A 22795-nucleotide genomic window follows, 5' to 3' on the forward strand; every position below is an offset into this window, starting at 1 on the left:
TAGTTTTCCAACGAGCCATAGCCAAGGGTGGTGTACAAATGGAGATTCAACTGACAACAAGTTGCTGATTGGTCTGTAGGCTAGTAACCAGTCATCGATGACAAACACCTTCTGCCTGCGAACAACGATATGATTGGTTCCCACGCAGCTTGAGACCAGTGAACAAGATGCGGAGAAACTATCAGGAGTTGTCTCCATTCTCCAGAGGGAAAAAAAAAACACTTACGTCCTGAGGAAAACTAGTTTCTTTTTTCTTCAAAAGTTTCTGGAGGCTGTTACTTTTATAATTGTGAACCAGTCAGCCTACAAACCAGTGAAAGTATGCAGAGAAGGAAGATCAGGAATCAGCATTCTGATCAGCAAACCCTACGGAAAGGGACCTCATAACTTATTTCCCAGTTTTTCCTTCCACCCTTAAGACCCTTTTTTTTTCCTTGTTCAGTTTTAAACAAGGCGTAGATTCAGATGTTAATGGGAAACGGTGAATGGACAATGCAAAAGAGAGAGTTGCATGTTGCTGTTTGGCATTGTGTTCTGTCAATATCAGAGGGGGTGCACATGTATGTAGCTCATGTGGCAAACGATTCATATGCGCTTAAGGCGCATGGCACTGCGCGTCCACGAAGACCAAAATAGCCTGGGCCTTGCTGGTCACTCAGTTGGAGTCCTCTTGCAAACTCAGGCATAGGTAGCCTGTTGTCAGTTGAGCTGTCCTCCCAAAGTCTATCTGGGAATGGACTGCGATCAGTCAAGGAAATGAGTCATAGATAATCCAGGAGGTTTTTAGGGCAACTCTATGACTCATTCTGGGAATTGGTATTTGGTGGCTGAGAGATTGGTCCCAGTTGCAGGAGGTAGTTGTCAATAGTAGGCTGGGATCTGGTGGGATACTGGAGGTTTCCAAGGGCTGGGTCAAGGCAAGTTATGATCACTCCTGCCTCAATATGGGGAGAGTGCAGAGCTTCAAAGTTGTTGGAACTGCAACAATCGAAGGCTCCTGTGGTGTAAAATGATGACAATAATGATCACGTAAAGGGGCTTAACAGAAATGACATTGAAACTGAAAAGTCAATAGGGGAACAGGGAATGCTACACAGGAGAGGACACCAAGGTGGGGAGGCGTGGTATTTTGTGGGTCACAGGTGGAGTCTGCAAATCACTGCAGTGAATGCAAAGTTTAAATCTCACTAAATTGATCCAAAAAGCACCCAGGTAGTCAGGTTCTGGTGTTGAAAAAGCAGCAGCCAAAGTGGGAGGAGTAAACAATCACCTTTTGAAAGAGGGTGAAGACCAGAGCTGGGAGATGATGCCTCCTAAAGAGTTACTCCAGTAATTGTGAATCCAGGCAGTAGACACTGTTATACATCCGTCTTCAATCTGCAGTTAAAAGGATCATTTAAGCTGGTTAAAGCAGCTTTCCTGTAAACAAGAAATAATTCAGAGTTTGAAACTCAACGTTGTCTTTACAGGGTCTTGTAGCATCATGGTGGCCTCCCTGTCTCTTTGCGCAAAGGTCTGGGATCAAATCCCAGCTGCCCTGAAGGTGGGCCATATCACGTCTGAAGGGGGTGATGAGAAATGGTATTTTCCTTATGCCATCTAATTCTCATTTGATCTCATGAAGTGAGAGGATATCAAGGCTTTGACAGGCATCGTGCGATCTCTGAGGTCAGCAAGTGTCAATGAACTAAGCACGTTCACTCCACATCTCTGCTTCCCTATTGAGTTAGAGAGTCATACGGCATGAAAACAGACCCTTCAGTCCATCCAGCCCATGCCGACCATAATCCCAAACTAAATGAATCCCCACCTGCCTGGACTTGGCCCATATCCCTCCAAATCTTTCCTATTCATGTACTTATCCGAATGTCTTTTAAACAGTGTAACTGTATACACCACTCCCTCTGGAAGTTCATTCTACACATGAACCACTCTCTGTGTAAAAAAAAATTCCCCTCACGTCTTTTGCAAAACTTGGCCAAGTCACACAGTCTCCAGAAGCCATCACTTTGTGGCTGCCATATCCTCACACACAAGGTTCACAGCATCCGTGATAGACTAGGGCGGGGGACTCCTAGCACGTGCTTAAGTCCAAGGCACTTTCTTTAGGCCACCTTACATGAGGTCAACATGGCCAAAGTGCAGGGGAAGGGGTGTTGTCAATTGTGAAGGTAATTCTGCAGTATCACATGCCGACAAGCTCCTGCTGTGGGGTTGGTGACAACGAGTTGCCTCCTCAATATAAACAGCAATGCATAAATGGAGTCACCCTGTGTGAGGCATTGGCCAGGTACAACGCTACCCTCTATGAGGGCATTACCTGGAGTTTAACAGCGAAGGATTTCGGGAATGAAACTGTCCTAAGACTGTGTACTTTCTCTTACTGCCTCAGATCTGCTGAAATTTCAGGCAACATGGCAAAGGTTAATCCAGCAGTTTGTCTTGTGGTCCTCCTGCTGCCAAGGAACAGTCACCAAAGAAGAAGTCCTGAAGATGGTGACCCAATGCCTGGTCTGGTCAGGTGGTACCGTGCAGTATAGCCCGGACAAGATGATGCGCCAGGCCAGCTACAATCTCAGTCACTAAAGAATGGATGTGTTGTCTGAGGAGAAAATATAGGAGTTAGATAAATCCTCCCAGCAGGAAGATGAGGGTGAGGACCTTAGGTGGACCAGACACGCTATCAACAAGATGGGGTAAGGACACAGATCCACTGAGAGCAAGACGCCAGAGGGAATCTTATAACCACCAGCTTCCAGGATAACTGAGCTGTGTTGAAATCTTTTCTCTTCTGATTCTTATTTCATTTGTGCAGTTAGGTGCCACCCTCTGCTTGGTCTATGCTGCATTCTTTAAGGATTGATTTTATTGATCCTTGTGATAAATTGTTGATTTTTCCTTTTTGCTGTGGCTCTGATGTCCTCACTTCTATGCAGATCTTACCCTGGACCAACAACTGTGTACAACAAGCACTTTCATTCCTGGATGGCCATTGCCAGAATAGTCCTTGTGCAAAATTCATACTAGTGACATCCGAGAGTTCCATTCCTGGTGAATACTCCCAAGTTGTCCCACATCCTGAGAGTCCTTCCTTTGTGTCTTACCTCCTCACTATCCCTGCAGTGATTCATAATGAAATAGGCCTTCACTGTGCCCTTACAATACCTGAGTATCCTCACTGAAGATATTTGGATTCTTCCAAGCTGGTGGATGAATATGATCCAAAGCTTTCACTTTGGAGAATCTTCTCTGGGGGCACTAAGACAATGCAAATATTAGGCAAGGGCAAGTGAAGTTAGATGTATAAAATTCTGTCACATGACTGGGGACCCATGCTACTACTATGCCCTCAGAAGGTTTTCATAGAATCCCTACAGCGTGGAAACAGACCCTTCAGCCCAACAAGTCCACACCGACCCTCAGAGCATCCCACCCAGACCCATCCCCCTACAACCCACCTAATCTACACATCCCTGAACACTATGCGCAATTTATCATGGCCAATCTACCTAACCTGCACATCTTTGGACTGTGGGAGGAAACCCACGCAGACACGAGGAGAATGTGCAAGCTCCACACAGAAAGTCGCCCGAGGGTGGAATCGAATCTGGGTCCCTGGCGCTGTGAGGCAGCACTGCTAACCACTGAGCCACTGTTCCATCAATTGTTTTGTTCCTTTCGCTCCCACTATGTCCATGAACATGTCCAATGTCTGCAGGAGGAGTGCTGGGACCCTGCTATCTGGTAAGTCCTAAGGGCTTTGGCAGATGTTCTCTGGCACTTTGGGGCTTAAGGATCCAGGCCTGCTCATAATCTCCTGCATAGTGACAGGTTCACCCCCTTCTGCCTGAGCTGCTGGTGTTAATGGTGTCAATGGTACAGGAGGTGAAACTGCTGGGGCACTTGTCTGTCATTCTTCCTCCTTGTGGATACCTGTCTGTTTGAGAAGATAGAGTGCCTAGAGAGAGGTCAAGGCATCTTTTTAGCTGGGCCAACATTTATTGCCCATCCCTAGTTGCCCTTGAGAAGATGGTGGTGAGCTGCCTTCTTGAACCGCTGCATTCCACATGCTGTAGGTAGACCTACAATGCCTTTAGGATGGAAGTTCCAGGATTTTGACCCAGTGACAGTGAAAGAAGAGCCATATATTCCCAAGCCAGGACGGTGAGTGGCTTGGAGCAGTACTTACAGAGGGTGGTGTTCCATGTATCTGCTGCCCTTGATGGTCCAAATGACCTGCTTCTACATTGTAAGGATTCTATGAAATATATATATCCTTTTACTGACTAATCATTTCACGTATAAATAGAACAGTGGAGATGTCTTTAATAATTCAATGCAAATTGTATCTGCTGAGTAAAGCAATGTCAAATTTACAAGGATCAATTTATTTAACATGTTATGGAATGATGCACAAATAAAGGAACATGCCTCAGTTAAGGTGCACAGAGCCAAAGTGGTAAGGTATGGTATAAGTCCCAACATATACCATATGATAGGGATGGAGATATGGATCAAGACCAATGCAACTTGAAAGTGCAGTCCATGTTTTGCTTCTCACAGAATACTGATGTAATAATTGATTTTATGCCAAATTGCAGAAAGTATCTGGCTCTTCACTCAGAGAACTTAGCTCTCTGAAACTTCAGCAAAAGACAGGCCAAACGCCACGTACAGCAGGAGTTTTTCACCAGAATTGTGGAGGTAGATCAGGAGGAACCCTGAGGAAATTTGTCTTTATTTTAATGAATCACAGAATTACTCACAGTATTACAACCAGTTGCACTGTATTCTAAAAAAGCAGACAAAAACAACTTGCATTTACAAAGTTCCTTTAATGTGGTAAAATGTCTCATGGTGCCCTTGGAGGCATCATCAGACACCGGGCCAGGCAAGAATTGAAAAACATCACTGCTGGGTTTTCCCTGGCTAGGCCAGCATTTGTTGTCCATTCCTAAATGCACTTGAAGAAATGGTGTTGAATCAGTGCAGTCTATACGGCTAGGGAAGGAGTGCCAGGATTTTGATCCGCCGACAGTGACGAAACAGCCAGGATGTGCCTGTGGTTGTGGGAGTGATTATTTTAGGTAGTGAATGGAATGCCAATCAAGCGAACAGCTTTTCCCTGGATGGGGTCAAATTTCATTAATATTGTTGGTGCTGCATCCATACAGCCAGACAGAGGGTAATCTATCACACTCCTAACTTGTAGACAGGCTTTGGGAGATCAGGACGTGAATTCCTCACTGTAGAATTCCTAACCACTCATTTTGCTGTTGTCATCACAGTATTTTTGCAACTGGTCCAGTTTAGTTCCTGGTCAATGGTGACCCACAGGTAGTCAGTGATAGTAATTAAGCTGAACTTCAAGAGGAGAGTTTCCTGCCTCATTGGAAATGGTCATTTCCAGGTACTTGTGTTGCATAAATTTTCTTGCCTCACCAGCCTGAGCCTGAATGTTATTTAGATTTGAAGCACGTGGACACAGTCAGAAGGAATGTCAAATGGAACTGAACACTGTGACTTCTGACCTTATGATGGAAGAAAGGCCGTTGATGAAGCAGCTGGAAACGGTGTCAAGCTTCAATTATTTGCTAGCAGGAGCAGACAGGCTGTTCAAAAGCAAGTTTCCTACTTTGAAGGTGCTATATAAATGCAAATTTGTCATTGTTATTTTAGTGTTCACTTAAGTGTGAAATTTAAAGGTTCTGGAACACTTTTCACCTTGGGGATCCAGTGCCAGTACCACACAAAGCAAAACATTACCTATACTTTAATCCCTGAGCTAATTACATTGCTTTTTTTCCATGGATTATTTGTCACAGATCAGCGATTTGTTTTTGTAATTGTTCAGGGGATATGGGTGTCATTTGCAAGGCCAACATTTGTTGCTCATCCCTGACTGCCCTGGAACAGAGTGCTGGACCATTTTGGATGGCAGTAATGAGTCAATCACATGACATAGAAGCAAAGAAAATAGGTGCAGGAGTAGGCCCTTTGAGACTGCACCACCATTCAATTTGATCATGGCCGATCATGCAATTTCCGTATCCCACTCCCCCTTTCTCTCCATACCTCTAGATCCCTTTAGCTGCAAGGGCCATTTCCAGCTTCCTCCTGAATATATCTAATGAAATGCCCCCAACTGCTTTCTGTGGGAGAGAATTCCACAAGTTCACAGCTCTCTGAATGAAGAAATTCTTCCTCATCTCAGTCCTGAATGACGTACCCCTTATTCTTAGACTGTGACCTCTAGTTCTGGACCTCCCCAACATCGGGAACATTCTTCCAGCATCTAGCCTGTCCAGTCCCATCAGGATTTAATATGTTTCTTTGAGAACCCCCTCATTCTTCAGACTAGGTATATTAGAGGTATGCAGGAATGCAGAGTTGGGGTTATAATCAGGCAGTCATTATTTTATTGAATGGTGGACCAGACTTGAAGGGCTGAGTGGCCTATCATTGTTTATACGCTCATAGAAAATGCTGAAGGATACTTACCACCTACATGTGGACCGTAGCCCTGCACATCAATTCACATCTCAGACATGATTTGGGCCTTGTTGACAGTTGCCGTTGCGGAGTCAAGTAATTGCTGTCCTAATGCAGCTGCTCTGACCTTGTGTTCTAGGGGACTCTTGTTGTCCCTATCTCTGAACCAGGAGATGCAGGTTCAGCAGTGTGTCATAATACCTCTGAACAGGTTGATTAGAAAATAAATGAACTTGTGTCCTTCTTCTCATGGTGCAGGGGTGGTCATGTTGTTAAGCATGACAAGAAGTGCCTTTTGGAATGATTTGGAGAGATAGTAGGAACTGCAGATGCTGGAGAATCCGAGATAACAAGGTGTAGAGCTGGATGAACACAGCAGGCCAAGCAGCATCATAGGAGCAGGAAGGCTGACGTTTCGGGCCTAGACCCTTCATCAGGTCCAGGTTTGTTGGAATGATTTGATGGGAATGGAGGCACTGGCTAGTTCCACCAGTCTGTCAGCTATGTTAGCTTCATTGAAATCAAAGTGTCTATCTTTGCATCAACATTTGACTTTGAACTGGTCAACATTTTCACCTGATTGTTGGTGGTATTACACGAACTCAAATCTGTGCATTCTGAAGTTGGTTTTGACCTTAATTTAGTCGTCTCAGATTTGGTAAGCCTTATTTGGCTCTTTGCTGTCATCAGTCAAAATGCTCGAGGAGTTTATCCTTTGTAATCTTTCATTTCCCAATGCAATAAGACTTTTGACACCCTGTTTTTCCTTACCAGTTATCTGATGACCAATGAAGAAAAGATTAATTCTTTCTGTGAATAACTGAAACTCTAACAAAATGTCACTTGAATGCCAGTCCGTGTTCAAATGTTGGCATTCCCTCCTTGCTATGCTGCTTTATGCTCTTTACAAATGTCAGAGGAAACAAGAAATCAATACTTCAGTGCTTTTTCTTATTTATTTGCAGTTGGCTTCTCTTCTTTTGGCTATATAGTTTTAAAGTTTGCTTTACAGTTGAAGTTTGTACTTATAAGTAATGTTCATATCAAAAAGATATCAGGTTGACAACATGTGGGCTTTCTTGTTCATATTCATTTCAGGCTGTAATTTTGGATTATAGGATGGCTGGATTTAGATCGTGAGGCATCAGAACCTATTCAAAGGAAAAGGGTTCACCAAAGCAGGAGTGAGATTGATAGCCTAACAGGGCAATTGCCAGTACTAGGGTGAAGACTTAAAGTGGAGCAATGGGACATTGAGAACCTGTGTGAGGAGACACAAGAAAGGAACACAAAGTTAGAAATGAAAGTTAAAGTAGAAAGGAAAGGGGGAGGTAGAGGAACAAGGACTAGTAGCAAATAGGACCAAAGCACAAAAATAAAAGCATACGCATGTTAAAAGGACAAATATACTGTATTTGAATGCAGGAAGCATTCACAATGAGAATGACAAATTAAGAGTTTTAAAGTGGCACAATATGATTGCAATTACAGAGATTTAGGATTTAGGATATTCAAACTGAATTCAAAGGGATACAAAGGACATTAATGGATGTTTTCCATTGACATCCAAACACATGTTTGATTTGATTTATTATTGTCACAGGTACCTAGGTAGATTGAAAAGTATGGTTTTGCATGCAGTACATCCATTAAATGTCCTTTGTATCCATTTTCCCACTACAGAGAAAACAGGAAATACAAATGGTGCCAGATTAGGAAGTTGCTCAACCACAGAAAGCCAGGTTAGGAAGGTACAGCCTGCAGAAGGTAAAGTGTTTTAAAAAGATGTGATAACAGGATACTTAGAAATAGCAACAAGATTAAACAAAATCTACATGGATTAATGAAAGGCAAAATATGTTTGATAAACCTACTGGAGTTTTTTTGAGGGCATAACAAGAAGAATAAATAAAGTAGATGTGATGTATTTGGATTTTCAGACAACTTTTGATAAAGTCCCACATAAGAGGCTAAGGCGCAAGATTAAAGCACATAAGCCTAGAGGGTAGTAGGTTAATGGAGTCACTCAACACGTTGGGTAAGGAAATGCACAACTTGATTTCTATGGCAACAAGAATGATAAACCTCATGAATTTTGAAATGATTTGCAGAGACAGGGCTCCTGCTTTCATTATGCTGCAAATCACATTCTAATTACTCAGCCAGTTAAGCAAAGCAAGAACTCGAGTAGTATGACTCACTTTGCCAAGAGCACAACAGGATAAAAAGAGATACAGATGCAAATATAAATGTGCATTTCAATTCACTGGATAGTTTAAAAAGCAATGCAGCATATTTTGTTTCTGAAATAGGATTGAGTTACAGCAACACCCACAAAATAAAGCAAGTGCATCACTCTGGTAAAAACACTCACTCTACGCTGGTCAGCTATTAAATAATTCTTATTGCGAAGATCTGATTTCCGAAGATTTCATGCACATTAAAAATACAAGGTCGTATCTGGAGTCCTGAGAGACATGAGAAATGCAGCTGTAGCTGGCTCGTGTCATCAATTAAGAAATCATGGCAAATTTACAATCTTCCATAGGTTGGTTCAAGACTTGAAAATAAAATTAAGGGCAGCACCATTGATGCAACATATTTCACCTTTCCTCACATTACAAAGCAAAACTGTGAACTTTGCCATATATGCAAATACATCAAAAAAAACTTGTATCTAAAATACATCATTAAAAAAATCAACTAAACAGATTGAAAATTGCATCACTTATTGGCTTAAGATGGTTTAACAGCTGCAGAATCCGAGACGGTTTGTCTGCATAGCTGTATTAGTGTGGGTGACCATCCAGCAGAGATTGGTGCATGCCAGTTGTGGAAAAATTATCTCCAATTTTGTTACAACTGGTCTTTCACATCAGCAACTGATCACTGGCTAGAAATGCACACTCAGGCAAGTGAAGAAAATAACTGAGAACTACCTAAAAATACAGTCACAAAAGACAAGGAATGCAGTAAAATCAGTTGAAAAGTTGTCAGGAATTTTATTTTCAATATTAGGCCAAGATCTTCAAATCACAATCTGCTGTTAACTATAATATTTATATTAAAAATGCAGTAGATACAAAATTAAACCCTTCCCTAAACAAAATATTTAATAGCATCATGCTGAGCACAAATTAGGATTCAGAGTTCAACAAATATGAAGTGCCAATTTAGAAATTAAAATCTTCCATTATTACAATTTTCAATGCTCAGCATATTAAATATAATTTAGGTGCTGCCAACTAGGTTTCAAACACTAATCTTTTGTGTAAAAGCATATTTTTGTTTACAGAGTTGATAATGCAATGACTGATGGGAAACAGTTTGACAAAGAACAAAAATGCACGGTTTATCTAGCATTCATGGAAACACTGATTCAGGATGAAAAATTTGTTAAACAAACACATTGTGGATTTCAAGATCCAGCTCTATATCCCAAATGTTGAATTTACTGTGAATTGAAATTTTAATATGTGAAGTATACAGAATACAAGTAAATGGGAGTGAACAAGACAGTGTAGATATGCATTTCACATCCAAAGTCGTGGTTGTGGCCATTTTATCTGAAACTGTAAATGCGCTTCATTCTTCATCTTCGTCCATCCCACAGAGTCGCAGCAAAATCTTAGCATAATCTCCTCCTACATCATCCTGTAGGAAAAGTAAAAGCCTTATTCTTGTTATGCATTTCAGTTGGCCATTTCATTGTATTGACCGAAGAGTCAAATATAATAAATTAGATAAAAGCAGTTATAACTAAATCAGGTGTACTGGCAACCATTAACTCATTGTACAGTTTTCTAACTATTTCCCAAAGTTATGTCTTTTTTAATCCCTCTGGTTATATTTCCTGCCTCATTTATTGAATGAGAGAGACTACACAACAGCAATATCCAAAAATAAATGGCCAAACAGACAGCTGCATTCTACGATTTGATTTATTGTCACATGTACCTAGGTACAGTGAAAAGTTGCATTTTGCGTGCAGTAGAGGCAAATCATACCATACACAAGTGCATTATGGTAATAGAACAGAGCGAGGAATGCAATGTTACCGCTGCAGAGAAGGTGCAAAAACAGTGAGCTCAACATTTAAATTTAAAATTTGAGAGGTTCGTTCAGAAGTCTGATAACAGGGAAGAAGAAGCTGTTCTTGAATCTGATGGTACATGTGTTTAAGCTTTTGCATCTTCTGCCCGATGGATGGGAACAGGGTGAAAGAGATTATGACAGGGATGGGAGAGGTCTTTGATGATGTTGGCTGCCTTTCTAAGGCAGTGAGAAGTATAGATGGAGTCAATAGATGGAAGGCTCGCTTGTGTGATAGACTGGGCTATGTTCACAATTTTCTCTGGTTTCTTACAGTCCTGGGCAGAGCAGTTGCCATACCAAGCCATGATGTATCCAGAAAGAATGTTTTCTATGCTGTAATGATAAAAATTGGTAGAAGTCTTTACAGACAAACCAAACTTCCTTAGCTTCAAGGAAGTAGAGGCATCGCTGTGCTTTCTTGACCATAGATTCAACTTGGGTGGACCAGGACAGATTATTGGTGATCATCACTCCTAGGAACTTGACACACTTATCCTTCTCCACGTCAGCTCCATTGATGTAAATGCAGCATGCCCTCCACCCTGCTTCCTGAAGTCAATGATCAGCTCTATCATTTTGCTGACATTGAGGGAGAGATTGTTATCTTTATGGATCTGACAATTAGAGAAAAGTCATACTTTGTTGAAAGACTCAATATCCTATACATCTATGCACTTAAATGAATGATAAATCTGAATGGAAATGGGGAGAAGGGTTGATGGAATGAAGCATGGAGATAGATCACTTCTAACTTAGAATTTAGAAGGTAAGTGCCAATTACCTGAGGTATTGGAGCAGGCTACTGGGCAAAAGGATAGAATTAAGGAATTAGTTGTGGAACCACAGGCATCGGATACATAGCAATACAACTGACAAGTACCAAGGGAGTTGCACACTGTACACAAGGTGTGTTAGCCTGCCCACCCCCAAACATGAAAGAGATAGTTAATTTATAATGGGAAAATTGCTCAAGCAGCAAACTGTTGGTTCCAAATTGATGTTGCAGGCTGCCTTATAAATATTACAATAAAAACAACACAGGTAGCCCTCGAGCCAACATCTGCCTTTACCTTGCTACCAAGTCAGACAATTGTTCCAGGCAGAGAGCGCAGTAAAACAATGCAAATGGTTTATGCGCAATGGGACCAATTTAAAGTCCAGCTACAGATCTGGCACTGGGTCAGCAAGGCATGTTATGCTCTCGTTTCAATTTCCTTTTAACTACTTTTGGGACTTGTCATGGACTATGTTTTAAATGGTAAAAAATTGCAGCATGCTGCTGTGCAGTGGGACTTGGGTGTCCTTGTGCATGAATCGCTAAAAGTAGGATTGCAGGCGCAGCAGGTAATTAAAAAGGCAAATGGAATTTTGTCTGTCATTGCTCAAGGGATAGAGTTTAAAAACAGGGAGGCTTTGCTGCAGCTGGATAGGGTCCTGGTGAGGCCACACCTGGAGTACTGTGTGCAGTTTTGGTCTCCTTACTTGCAAAGGGATATACTAGCACTGGAGAGGGTGCAGAGGAGATTCACTCAGTTGATTCCAGAGTTGAGAGGGTTGGATTATGAGGAGAGACTGAGTAGGCTGGGATTATACTCATTGGAATTCAGAAGAATGAGGGGAGATTTTATAGAACCATATAAGATTATGAAGGGAATAGATAAGGTGGAGGCAGAGAGGTTGTTTCCACTAGCAGGTGAAACTAGGACTAGAGGGCATCGCCTCAAAATAAAAGGAAGCAGATGTAGGACCGAGGTCAGGAGGAACTTCTTCACCCAAAGGGTTGTGAATCTTTGGAATTCCCTGCCCAGTGAAGCGGTTGAAGCTATCTCGCTGAATGTTTCTAAGGCAAGGCTAGACAAATTTTTGAACAGTAAAGGAATTAAAGGTTATGGTGAGTGGGCGGGTAAGTGGAGCTGAGTCTCAAAAAGATCAGCCATGATCTTATTAAATGGCGGAGCAGGCTCGAAGGGCCAGATGGCCTACCCCTGCTCCTAGTTCTTAGTTCTTATGTCATCAAATACCAGAACAGAACCAAGTTCCACGGCCCAAATCTTCTGGACAGTATCAAAATCCCTGTGACCAGAGAGAGAAAGGTTATCCGTTTGCCTTCCTCCAATTTTCGTGAACAATCTTCCAATGTAGGGTTCCTAAAAAACTGCTCAGCACAGGAATCTTCAGAGGTAGCAGTGGATCAGTACTAGCTGCTGTATTCCAGCAACCAACAGTTTCAATGTCCTAGAACAGAGTGTTTTAACACAAGTGTGAGTAATGGGGTCAAGGATGAGGTTAGAGCGCACTGAGAGATAAAGGTTTCCAGAAAATTGGTTTCGCTAGTAGCCAGAATTTGAATTCTGCATAGGCTTTCTCTCTTTCTGCCGAATGTCCAGTTATTAACTATTTCTAGGAGATGTTGTTTTGCCTCCCAAGGGTGTACATTTAATGGCTTGCACTTTGGGTGACAGACCATAGCAGACATCATAGATGGTTACAATTCTATCTTCATCTGATATTCTTTATAACATACATATCTGTAACCTACGGCCATACTAGCCTAGAGACATCACATCTCGTCTGACCGCGGAAGCTAAGCAGACTTAAGCCTGGTGAGTATTTGTAGAGAAGAACACCTGGAAATACCAGGTCTAATAGAAAGGGTTCCTGTGATGTGGTGGTAGCGTACCTACCTCGGAGCTAGGAGGCCCGGTATCAAGCCCCATCTGCTCCAGAGGTGTGTCATAACATTGCTGAACAGGTTGATTCAAAAGATCTACATATATCCAACAAGATGGAGTGGATGTAAGGGTCACTTCATAGTCATCTGTGAACAACAAACTTGGCTTTTCCTTTCTTTTAATGTTTCTCAATTGGTTTGAACTGAATGTCATATCAAATAGGAACAAGAGTAGGCCATCTGGCCAGTCAAGCCTACTCCATTGGAAATCAGATCAAGGTGGGTTCAGCAATGCAACAGCAGTGCTCAGTTGGATAAACCAGTACATAATAAAGCAGGAAAGCCAAACTCTAAAACAAATATGCTTTGTTAAACCTAATTGTGCTGTATTTGGAAAGGTTAATTATATAAAACGTAACTTTCCCCTTCATTCTTTTCCATACCCGGTAACCTGAGAAACGGAGAATGCAATGTCCGCCAGTAGACTTGATGCTTTCCACAACCATTGGACACAAAGGTCTGGAAATCTTTGTGGACGCAAGCAATTATTTTTTGGTTTGCCCTTAACATATGTGAAGCAGGAATGAATAGAAACAGGGTACAATTGGTATCCAAGTTGACATTTCAGCCTCTATTCACATCTATTTCCAGGCTTTCTTCCTTGCAGTGAGATAATGATCTTTAATGGGTGTAGGACTAAACAGAAGTCAAGTGTAACTGGATATATACAGAAGCAACAGCTAAGTCTGTAGAGTCTTCTGTAGCTGTTTATCTACACTCCAGCATAATAGTTATGGTACAGGAGGCAGCTTTTTGGCCCATCATGTCTACACTAGCTCTCTGAACATGTGAACTTGGTGCCAATACTCCACGATTCTGCACATTGTTTGTTTTTATTTGAATAATCATCTAATGGCCTTTTGAATGGCTCAATTGAACAGGCTTCCTGGAAATCCATACCCTTACCAATCATCAAGATCTTTTCAGCTCACATTTGCTACTGTTGCAAAAAACACTTTAAAACTATGCGCTCCGGTTTTCAATCTGTTTACAGGAGTGAACAGTTCCTTACTATTATGTCTAGGCACCTCATGATTTTCAGAACTTCCATCAGATCTTCTCTTAGCCTTCTCGATCAAGAAAACAGTCCCAAAATCTCATTTTTTCTCCACCATTACAAAAGAATTTCTCATCATAGATCACAGAATCTCTAGAGTGTGGAAAGAGGCCAATCGGCCCAACACGTCCACACCGCCCCTCCGAAGAGCATCCCACCCGGACCCATCCCTGTAACCCTGCATTTCCCATGGCTAATTCATCTAACTTACACATCCCTTGGCACTAGGAGAAATTTAGCACGGCCAATTCACCTACCCTGCATATCTTTGGACTGTGGGAGGAAACCGGAGCACCCGGTGGAAACCCACACAGACACGGGGAGAATGTGCAAACTCCGCACAGACAGTTGTCCGAGGTCGGAATCAAACCTGGAAGGCAGCAGAGTTAACCTCTGTGCCCCGCTTGGAACCATTCTGGGAAACCTTTCTTGCACTTCCTCCAGTACTAGCACATCCTTCCTACTGCGCAGCGCGTAGGACTGTACACAATATTCCAGCTAAGTTTGTTAGGGTCCGGGCCCAAAACAGGAGGGAAGTAATGCTACAGTTAAATGCCTTCACAGCCTTGGTTTACGATAATGTCCACAGGATACTAGAATTAGCATGCAGGATTAATTTGCAGTTTTTTTAAAGCATATATTAATTAGGGACATACCTGAATGTACGAATATAATGATTTTCCATACAGCCTCATAAATTCAGCTTTGATGTCAATCATATCTACTTCACACCGAGAGATTATAATTCGAATGAGGCTTCTGTCATCTGTACCAGCACCCTAACAGAAACAGAACAGCTAAAATCCAGTGACTGAATATACTGAATGGTCAGATTGAAACAAGCACATGCAGAGATAAGCAGATACTTAGCAGCTACTCACTGTAGTGGATGCTAGTTGTGTAAAATATCTTACCACTTCTGATTCAAAGGACTGGGTTTAATCACTTAAAAACCAGTGAGCTAGGGTTACGGCCAGATCAGAGGCTCGCTTCCCTTTTTTTTTGAAAACCATCATATCCATTCCTTCCCCAAGGAGCTTGTTAGCTAGGTACATTGTTTAAAATAGGACTAGCAGCCTCAGATTCATCCTGTTTCCAGTATTTACACATGGCCTATTGGTTTTCCAGGCCAGGGGATCCAGCAGATGAGAGAAGTGAGGAAAAAGCCTTGGAACGTGGTCATTGTTTTTACTGCACAGCTTGTGGGCTTATAGCATTGCTACACTTCCCACATTCCCTTACCACTTCAAATCACCACCACCCCCCAAAGACAAAAAGGTCTTTGGTATCAAGGATCTGTGTTGACAAAATTGTGCAACTTTCCAAGGTTTGGTGATGATGAGGGATTAGATCTAGCTGGTCCTGCGGCCAGTTCAGGAGTCATCCCCATTAAGTGGAAGGCAAAACTTTGATAAGAACTGCGGATGCTGTAAATCAGGAACAAAAACAGAAGTTGCTGGAAAAGCTCAGCAAGTCTGGCAGCATCTGTGAAGAAAAACAAAAATCAGAGTTAACGTTTCGGGTCCGGTGACCCTTCCTCAGAACTTTAATGTTCTTCCAATTCTGGCCTCGTGCATCCCTGGCTTCCCTTACCCACCTCAAATTGTCCCAGCTTTTCGATCTAGGATTCCCTCTCTAAAGATATCTAGTCTGTCTACTTACCCTCTTTCATTAAGAGACTTCACAAAAGCCTCTTAATAAATCAACTTTTTGGGATATGCTTTAAAATATACTTAGGAGGCTCAGGGCCAGATTTAGTCTGGTTTGATTACACTGCTCTGACACATTTCGGTCAGATTTTACAAAATTAAAAAGGTACTATACAAGTCCACATTCTTGCTGGCTGTTCATTTCCAAATATGCTACAATTTTTAGAAGATAGAACATAATGGCACAGGAACAGGGCCTTCGGCCCACCATGTCTGTGCTGACCATGATGCCATTCTAAGCTACGTTCATCTGCCTGCATATGGTCCATTTCCCTGCCTGTTAAGTGTCTGTCTAAATGCCTCTTAAATGTTGCAACTGTATCTGCCTCTACCAGCTCCCCTAGCTGTGTTTGAGGCAGCTACCATGCTGTGTAAAAATCTTGCCTCTCCTTTAAATCCGCTCCCCACCCCGGGCCGCCACCTTAAACCTCTGTCCCTAGTATTTGACATTTCCATCCTGGGAAAAAGACTCCCAATGTCCACCATATCCATTCTTCTCAATTTTATATACTTCCATCAGGTCACCCCTTAGCCTCTGAAGCTCTGGCAAAAAACACTGCAAGTTTGTCCAACCTCTCCCTCTAGCTAATCCAATCCAGGCAATATCCTGGTAAACCTCTTTTGCACCCTCTCCAAAGCTTCCACATCCTTGTTGTTGTGTGACAACCAGAACTGCACATAATACTCCAAATGTGGCCTAACTAAACTTCTACACAGCTGCAACTTTTATCCTCACTGCCCAGACCGATGGTGGCAAGCATGTGTACACATTCTTTACCACTTCTTCCATTTGTGTTGCCACTTTCAGGGAGCTGTGAACTTGCACTTGAAGATCTTTCTGTATATCAATGCTCCTAAGGGTCCTATTTACTGTATATTTTCCTCTTGCACTGGACCACTCAAAAAGTATCACTTCACACTTGTCCAGATTAAAATCCATTTGCTATTTCTCTGCCCAACTTTCCAACTGATCTATATCCTGCTGTATCCTTTGACAATCTTCCTTGTTATCCATAACTCCACCAATTTTTGTGTTGTCTGTAAACTTACTTATCAGACCATCTTTTCATCCAAATTATTTCTATGTACAAAACAGCGCAGTTCCCAGCACTGATCCTGGCTCCTCAACAATGCTAAATTATCCTAATAATTGTCTGACATCCAATACCAGATGAGCAGAAATTTTCTCCAGTTAAGTCCTTGGAAGACCGAATCTTTGATCCTTGGTACATGCCCAGCAGCCGCCAACTCCATCCCTTTCTCTAAAGCATCTAACACTAAACCAGTCCATTTGCAGTATTAATCTCATTTCATCCAAGATGAGTTTCTGATCTAGCATCCATGCCAAAACTAAGGCTGCCTATTTTTACTTCTGTAATACTGCTCAGCTCCAATCCTGTCCTAGTTCATCAACTGCTGCTAACCCCCTCTCCATACCTTTATTACCTTTAGACTTCCTCATTTCATTGCGCTGTTCATCAGCATCGCCCAATCTTATCTACGTTCTTTCACCTTTCTGAATTATATACATCTCATTAATCTGAGATAGTAGGGGTTTAGGCCTGAAACGTCAGCTTTCCTGCTCCTCTGATGCTGCTTGGCCTGCTGTGTTCATCCAGCTCTACACCTTGTTATCTCATTAATCTGACTGCTAAGTTAAAGAAATCTATTTTATTTTGAAAGCTATCATGATAGATAGCTAAACTGCACAAAAACAGACATACTATTCTTCCTTTGACATAATTGGTGATTAATTATATCACAAATGTTAATACATTTGGTTTCAAAGAAGCAATCCACTGATTCAGACCAAAAAAAAAAGTCTCCAGTGTTTGCAGTGGGTGTGGTGGCTTGATTGTAAAATAGTAATGGCTGCATTGCTACTGCAACTTCCCGTTCTGTTAAAATTGGCACAAAGAAAACACTGAATTCTTGTCATAATCCACTCATAATATAGACGATCAGGAGTCAGCATGATTAATGTTTCTCACTGACACTGACATCTGGATTTATATGAATTGACATTACAGTAACAATTGCATTTGCATCAATTGAACTGTTGAATGAAATGCATGGCTACAAAACAATCCAATCTGGTTCACGCTTGGCTATATACCCATGTCACAGGAAACAAGATAGATAAGGATAGAATTTAATCAGAAATTTGAGTTATTTGCAGTGATAAGCTTCTTTTATTGAACAATGTGAATTCTATTCAACACCGGTATTGAAAGTGAATGAAAAGGATGCAGACAGGTAAACCCCAAAGATTTGATCACCAACTTTTTGATGTTCGCAGGCTGGAATTTTTATTTGTTAGCAAATCTATTTATACTTCATGTTTTCCATTTATATGTACTTGTAAATCATTTGGTTGCTTAACCTAGGGACTCTAAACAGAGTTTAATAGTCGACCAACTTGAACAGAGTACACTAACACGACAAGATTTATAGTAATTCCAGCATCTTAAGTTTATTTCTTTATTTTCCTAATTTATTCTATGAAGAGCTGTAATGTAGAACTTCTGGCTTTTTTCTTTATTTTTGTACCTTATCTATTTCAGTAGCTAAGATTTGTAACTAGGTACTTTGTACCCAAGATGGCGTTGTGTGTGGCAACATTGTACATTTTACATTGTACTCCTATTCTTTTGTACTCGAGTACATGTGACACAAAACCTAGTTCTAATTTTAATTCTAGATCATTCCAAATAGTGCAATTATTAACTCTGTGGGTCATACAATTCTACAATTATTAATAAGACCCAACTTTTAATGTTAGAAACAGTGCATCTAACACAGAAAACCATCATAAGGCATTTCATTGGGGCATTGCCAAACAAAATATGACACAGAACCACATGAAGAGATATTAAGTCAGATAACCAAAGGTTCAGTTAACGAGGTGCATCATAAAGAAGTGAGAAGCAGAGAGGTATGGGGGTAGGAGAGGGAGCTGTCCCAGGCAACTGAAGGTTAAGGCATCAACAGTGAGCAATTAAAATTAATTATGATCTCTTGAACATTGCTGGAAATGTAAAGGTATTTCAGATGATTTGAGGGCTTGAGGATATTATATGGATATGGAGGAAGGGATTTGAAAACAGCATTAGAATTTACAATAAAATTCATCGTTTGACTAGGCTTTAACGTAGGTCAGGATTGATAAGGGAATGTGACTTAGTGAACGTTAAGGCAAGGGCAGATTTTTGAATGATATTACGTCTAACAGAGAGAAAAGAGTAGAATGTGGGAGAATAGCCAGGAATGTATTGGACTGAGATGGCAAAGGCATGCATAAGGGTTTCACAGCAGATAAACTGAAACAGGGCAAAGTTATGGAGGTGGAATTCAACACAGTTTTGGTGCCATCACAATATAAGGTCAGTAGCTCAAATGGCAGTCAGATGTAACACTGAGATTATGAGCAGACTGGCTTAACCACAGACTGTTGTTACGGAGAGGGCTGGAGTCAGGAGCTAGGCAATAGAGTTTACAATCAGGACCGAAAACAAAGACTTCTGCGTTCCTAACATTGAACTGTAGGAAATTTCTACTCTGCCGTTATCGATGCCGGATAAGTAGTCTGATACTATAATGACAGTGAGGGAGTCTGGAGATATGGCAGTGACATAGACCTAGGTATCATCAGTCTAGATGTGAAAACTAATGCTGTGCTTTCAGATATGTCCAAGGAGCAGTATGTAGATTGAAAATAGGATTATGGGCCAAGGATAGATTTTTGGGGGTTGGAGGTAATGATGTGGGAGCAGGAAGAGAGGCCTGTCATGGTTAGATAGTTAAGAATAAAACCATGTGGGACAGCACTGGAGGTTAAGGGAAATACGGAGGAGAAATGTTTTTCTTTGTCACAGTCCCATTAGATGTCATTTGTGAATTTGGTAAGAAAGTGCTGTCTCAGTACTGTGACAGAGTTGAAAGAGAGACGCAAATGTGAAGTTCCAGGAAGCTGGGAATAGATCTGAGAGATGAGAAACAAAAACAGAAATTGCTGGAAAAGCTCAGCAGGTTTGGCAGCATCTGTGGAGTGAAATCAGAGTTTATGTTTTGGGTCCAGCAACACTTCCTCAAAACTGATGGTAGCTTGGAAAATGTTGGTTCTTATCCACAAGATTGGGTGAGGATAAGGAGTATACGATAGGTGAAGATATAGCCCAAAGAGAGACCAGAACAGTTGAACAGGCAAAGGAGTGGATAATGATAACCCTGGGAGAATGTATAGCTACTAATGGGGACAATTAGCGGCTAACAATGGGTTGTGTGAAATAGCAGACCATGTAATAACAAGGTTTGGTATGCTGGGGGTTGGGGTAAGCTAATGGGAGAAGGTGCTTCAAGCCCTAAAATTGTTGAACTTGATATCGAGTCCAAAGCCTGTACAGTTGCCAAGAAGAAAGTGAGATGCTGTTGTTCCAGCTTGCGCTGAGCTTCACTACAGCACTGCAGCAAACCTGCAAGCCTGAGACAGAGATGTTTGCCAGGGAACACAGTAGTGTGAAGAGATGAGAACTCATTCAAGGACTTTGGAGAGGAAAGGGAGGTTGGACAAGGGATAGTAGCTTACAATGACAGCTTGATCAAGGGTTGCCTTTTGAGGACAAGTTGATGAAAGCAGACTTAAAAGCAAAGAGGGCCAACACCAGAAAGAAAAACAGAGTATAATCAAAAGTGTCAGCCAACAGGAAAGAACTCTTAAAGCATTGAGACAAAGCTCCCAATACACTACAGTGTATAACAGATGAAAGTCAATTTAAACAAAGGAAGCCTTTTCTAACACTCACCGACATCGATTCATAAAGTTTTGTTGCAAAATAGGCAGCTGGGCTCTTTGCATATTGCACTACAGTGAAAAGAGTGAGAGAAATAATTTCAATTCATGAGTAACAAAACCATTGAGAAGGTACAAGATAAAAACAATAGACAAAGTTCCTTTCATGAAAATCTAGGTGAATGTCAAAATATTCATGCAATCCTAACTTGTTTGCTATATGTGTGGATGGAATAAATTGCCAAAGGAAATGATAGATACAAGTACAGTTACAAGATTTTAAAAAAGACATTTGGTGACAGGTACATGAATAGGAATGGTTTAAGAGGGATAATGGACCTAACACAAGTAAATAGGACTAGTTTAGTTTGGGAACTTAATCATCATGGATGAGTTGAACTGAAAGGCCTGTCTCTGTGTTGTATGAATCTATGATTCAGTCGGAAAGATTAGTGCTTTCATTATTAAGGCACATTTAAAAGTCTCATTTGCAGTCCACATGAAATCGCCTTTTAAAAAGATAATGGAATAGGACGAAGAAATATTCTCATAATAAGATTCCCCATTGATACAAAATTCTAGAAGGTGTTAAATATACCTTATTTGAAAACTGACCCTTACAATCTCTCAGATTTTGCATGACATAATTACATTATAAAATAGTAACAGTTTAAGTTATGCAGAGGATGATCACAAAGTATTTTCTTGGACAGCAAATTGTTTTTTTGAAATTTAGAAGCTGTTAGGAATTTTAAAACTGAAAGCCGTTTCATTAACTTCACTTAGAGCATAAATAAAAAACAAGTTGGACTGCCTGAAAGCCAATCCAAAGTCACTTGATCAAGATAAGTTGTCCAACCAGACACCAGTGATTGCATTTCTTGAACAATCAATGACTTTTCACTCCCTTGAAAATATGGAGGGTCAATTCTAGCACCAGCCTTCTTTCAATTATTTTCTGCTCCCGAGAGTGCAGGATTTGGGAGATCATGTTGAGGCTGTACAAGACATTGGTTAGGCCAGTTTTGAAATAGTGCATTCCATTCTGGTCTCAGAAAAGCTTTACCATGATCTTGCCAGATCTGGAGGGTTTGAGCCATTCAGACAGGCTGAATAGATTGAGGCTTTTCTCCCCAAAAGTGTCAGAGGCTAAGGGGTGAGCTTATAAAGGTTTATAAAATCATGAGGGACATGGATAGGGTGAATAGCCAAGGTCTTTTCCCTAGGGTAGGAGAGTCCAAAATTATGAGGCATAGGTTTAAGGTCATACGTGAAAGATTTAGCAGGGACCCAAGGAGTAACTTTTTCATGCAGAGGGTGGTGCTTGTATGGAATGAGCTGCCAGAGGAAGTGGTAGAGGCTGGTACAATTACAACATTTAAAAGCCATCTGGATGGGTATACAAATAGGAAGGGTTTGGAGGGATAACGGGCCAAATGCTGGCAGATAGGACTAGACTAATTTAGGCTATCCGGTCAGTATGGACAAGTTGGACTGAAGGGTCTGTTTCACTGAATATACCCCGCTCTATGACTGAATATACCCCGAGAAAGAAGTTGCCTGTTACCTGGCCGTGGTTGGAGCACTTCACTGGGTGGCATACATTTACCTTCTTTCAAAGGCAAAGGTTTATAATCCACAATTTTCTTGGGATGTTGCACATTCTACAATTATAGACACAGTTTGGAGATAACATAATCCTTACCCAGAGCTAGCATTGCCATTTGAAATGTGCCAGACATTTCATCTTTGATGGTGTCTTCAATATCTTTGTTAGTTAGTTGATAGTATTCTTCAAACACTGCAAGAAGAGACGCGAGTCGATATTTAGACATTTGAAGCTATCAGCGGCCCTTTCATAAAATCAAACAATTTTGAACTGTCCCAAGAGCAACAGTTGATTAAATGAAAAGTTTTCATAC

General features: G+C 41.3%; 1 protein-coding gene across 1 annotated transcript in view; it reads right to left on the reverse strand.

Annotated features, from left to right (window-relative positions):
- Nucleotides 1-8763: 8763 nt before the first annotated feature.
- LOC109922048 (annexin A4-like) overlaps nucleotides 8764-22795 on the reverse strand; it is a 57281-nt gene continuing 43249 nt past the window's right edge. The window contains exons 9-12 of the mRNA XM_020522072.2: nucleotides 22579-22674; nucleotides 20887-20945; nucleotides 15032-15154; nucleotides 8764-10146 (exon numbers count right to left, since the gene is read on the reverse strand). Coding sequence (XP_020377661.1) covers nucleotides 10078-10146; nucleotides 15032-15154; nucleotides 20887-20945; nucleotides 22579-22674 — 347 coding nt within the window. The 3' untranslated portion in view covers nucleotides 8764-10077. The remainder of the gene's footprint in view (nucleotides 10147-15031; nucleotides 15155-20886; nucleotides 20946-22578; nucleotides 22675-22795) is intronic.

This window comes from Rhincodon typus, chromosome 34 (assembly GCF_021869965.1).
Source record: "Rhincodon typus isolate 14 chromosome 34, sRhiTyp1.1, whole genome shotgun sequence".
Classification (NCBI taxonomy): Eukaryota; Metazoa; Chordata; class Chondrichthyes; order Orectolobiformes; family Rhincodontidae; genus Rhincodon; species Rhincodon typus.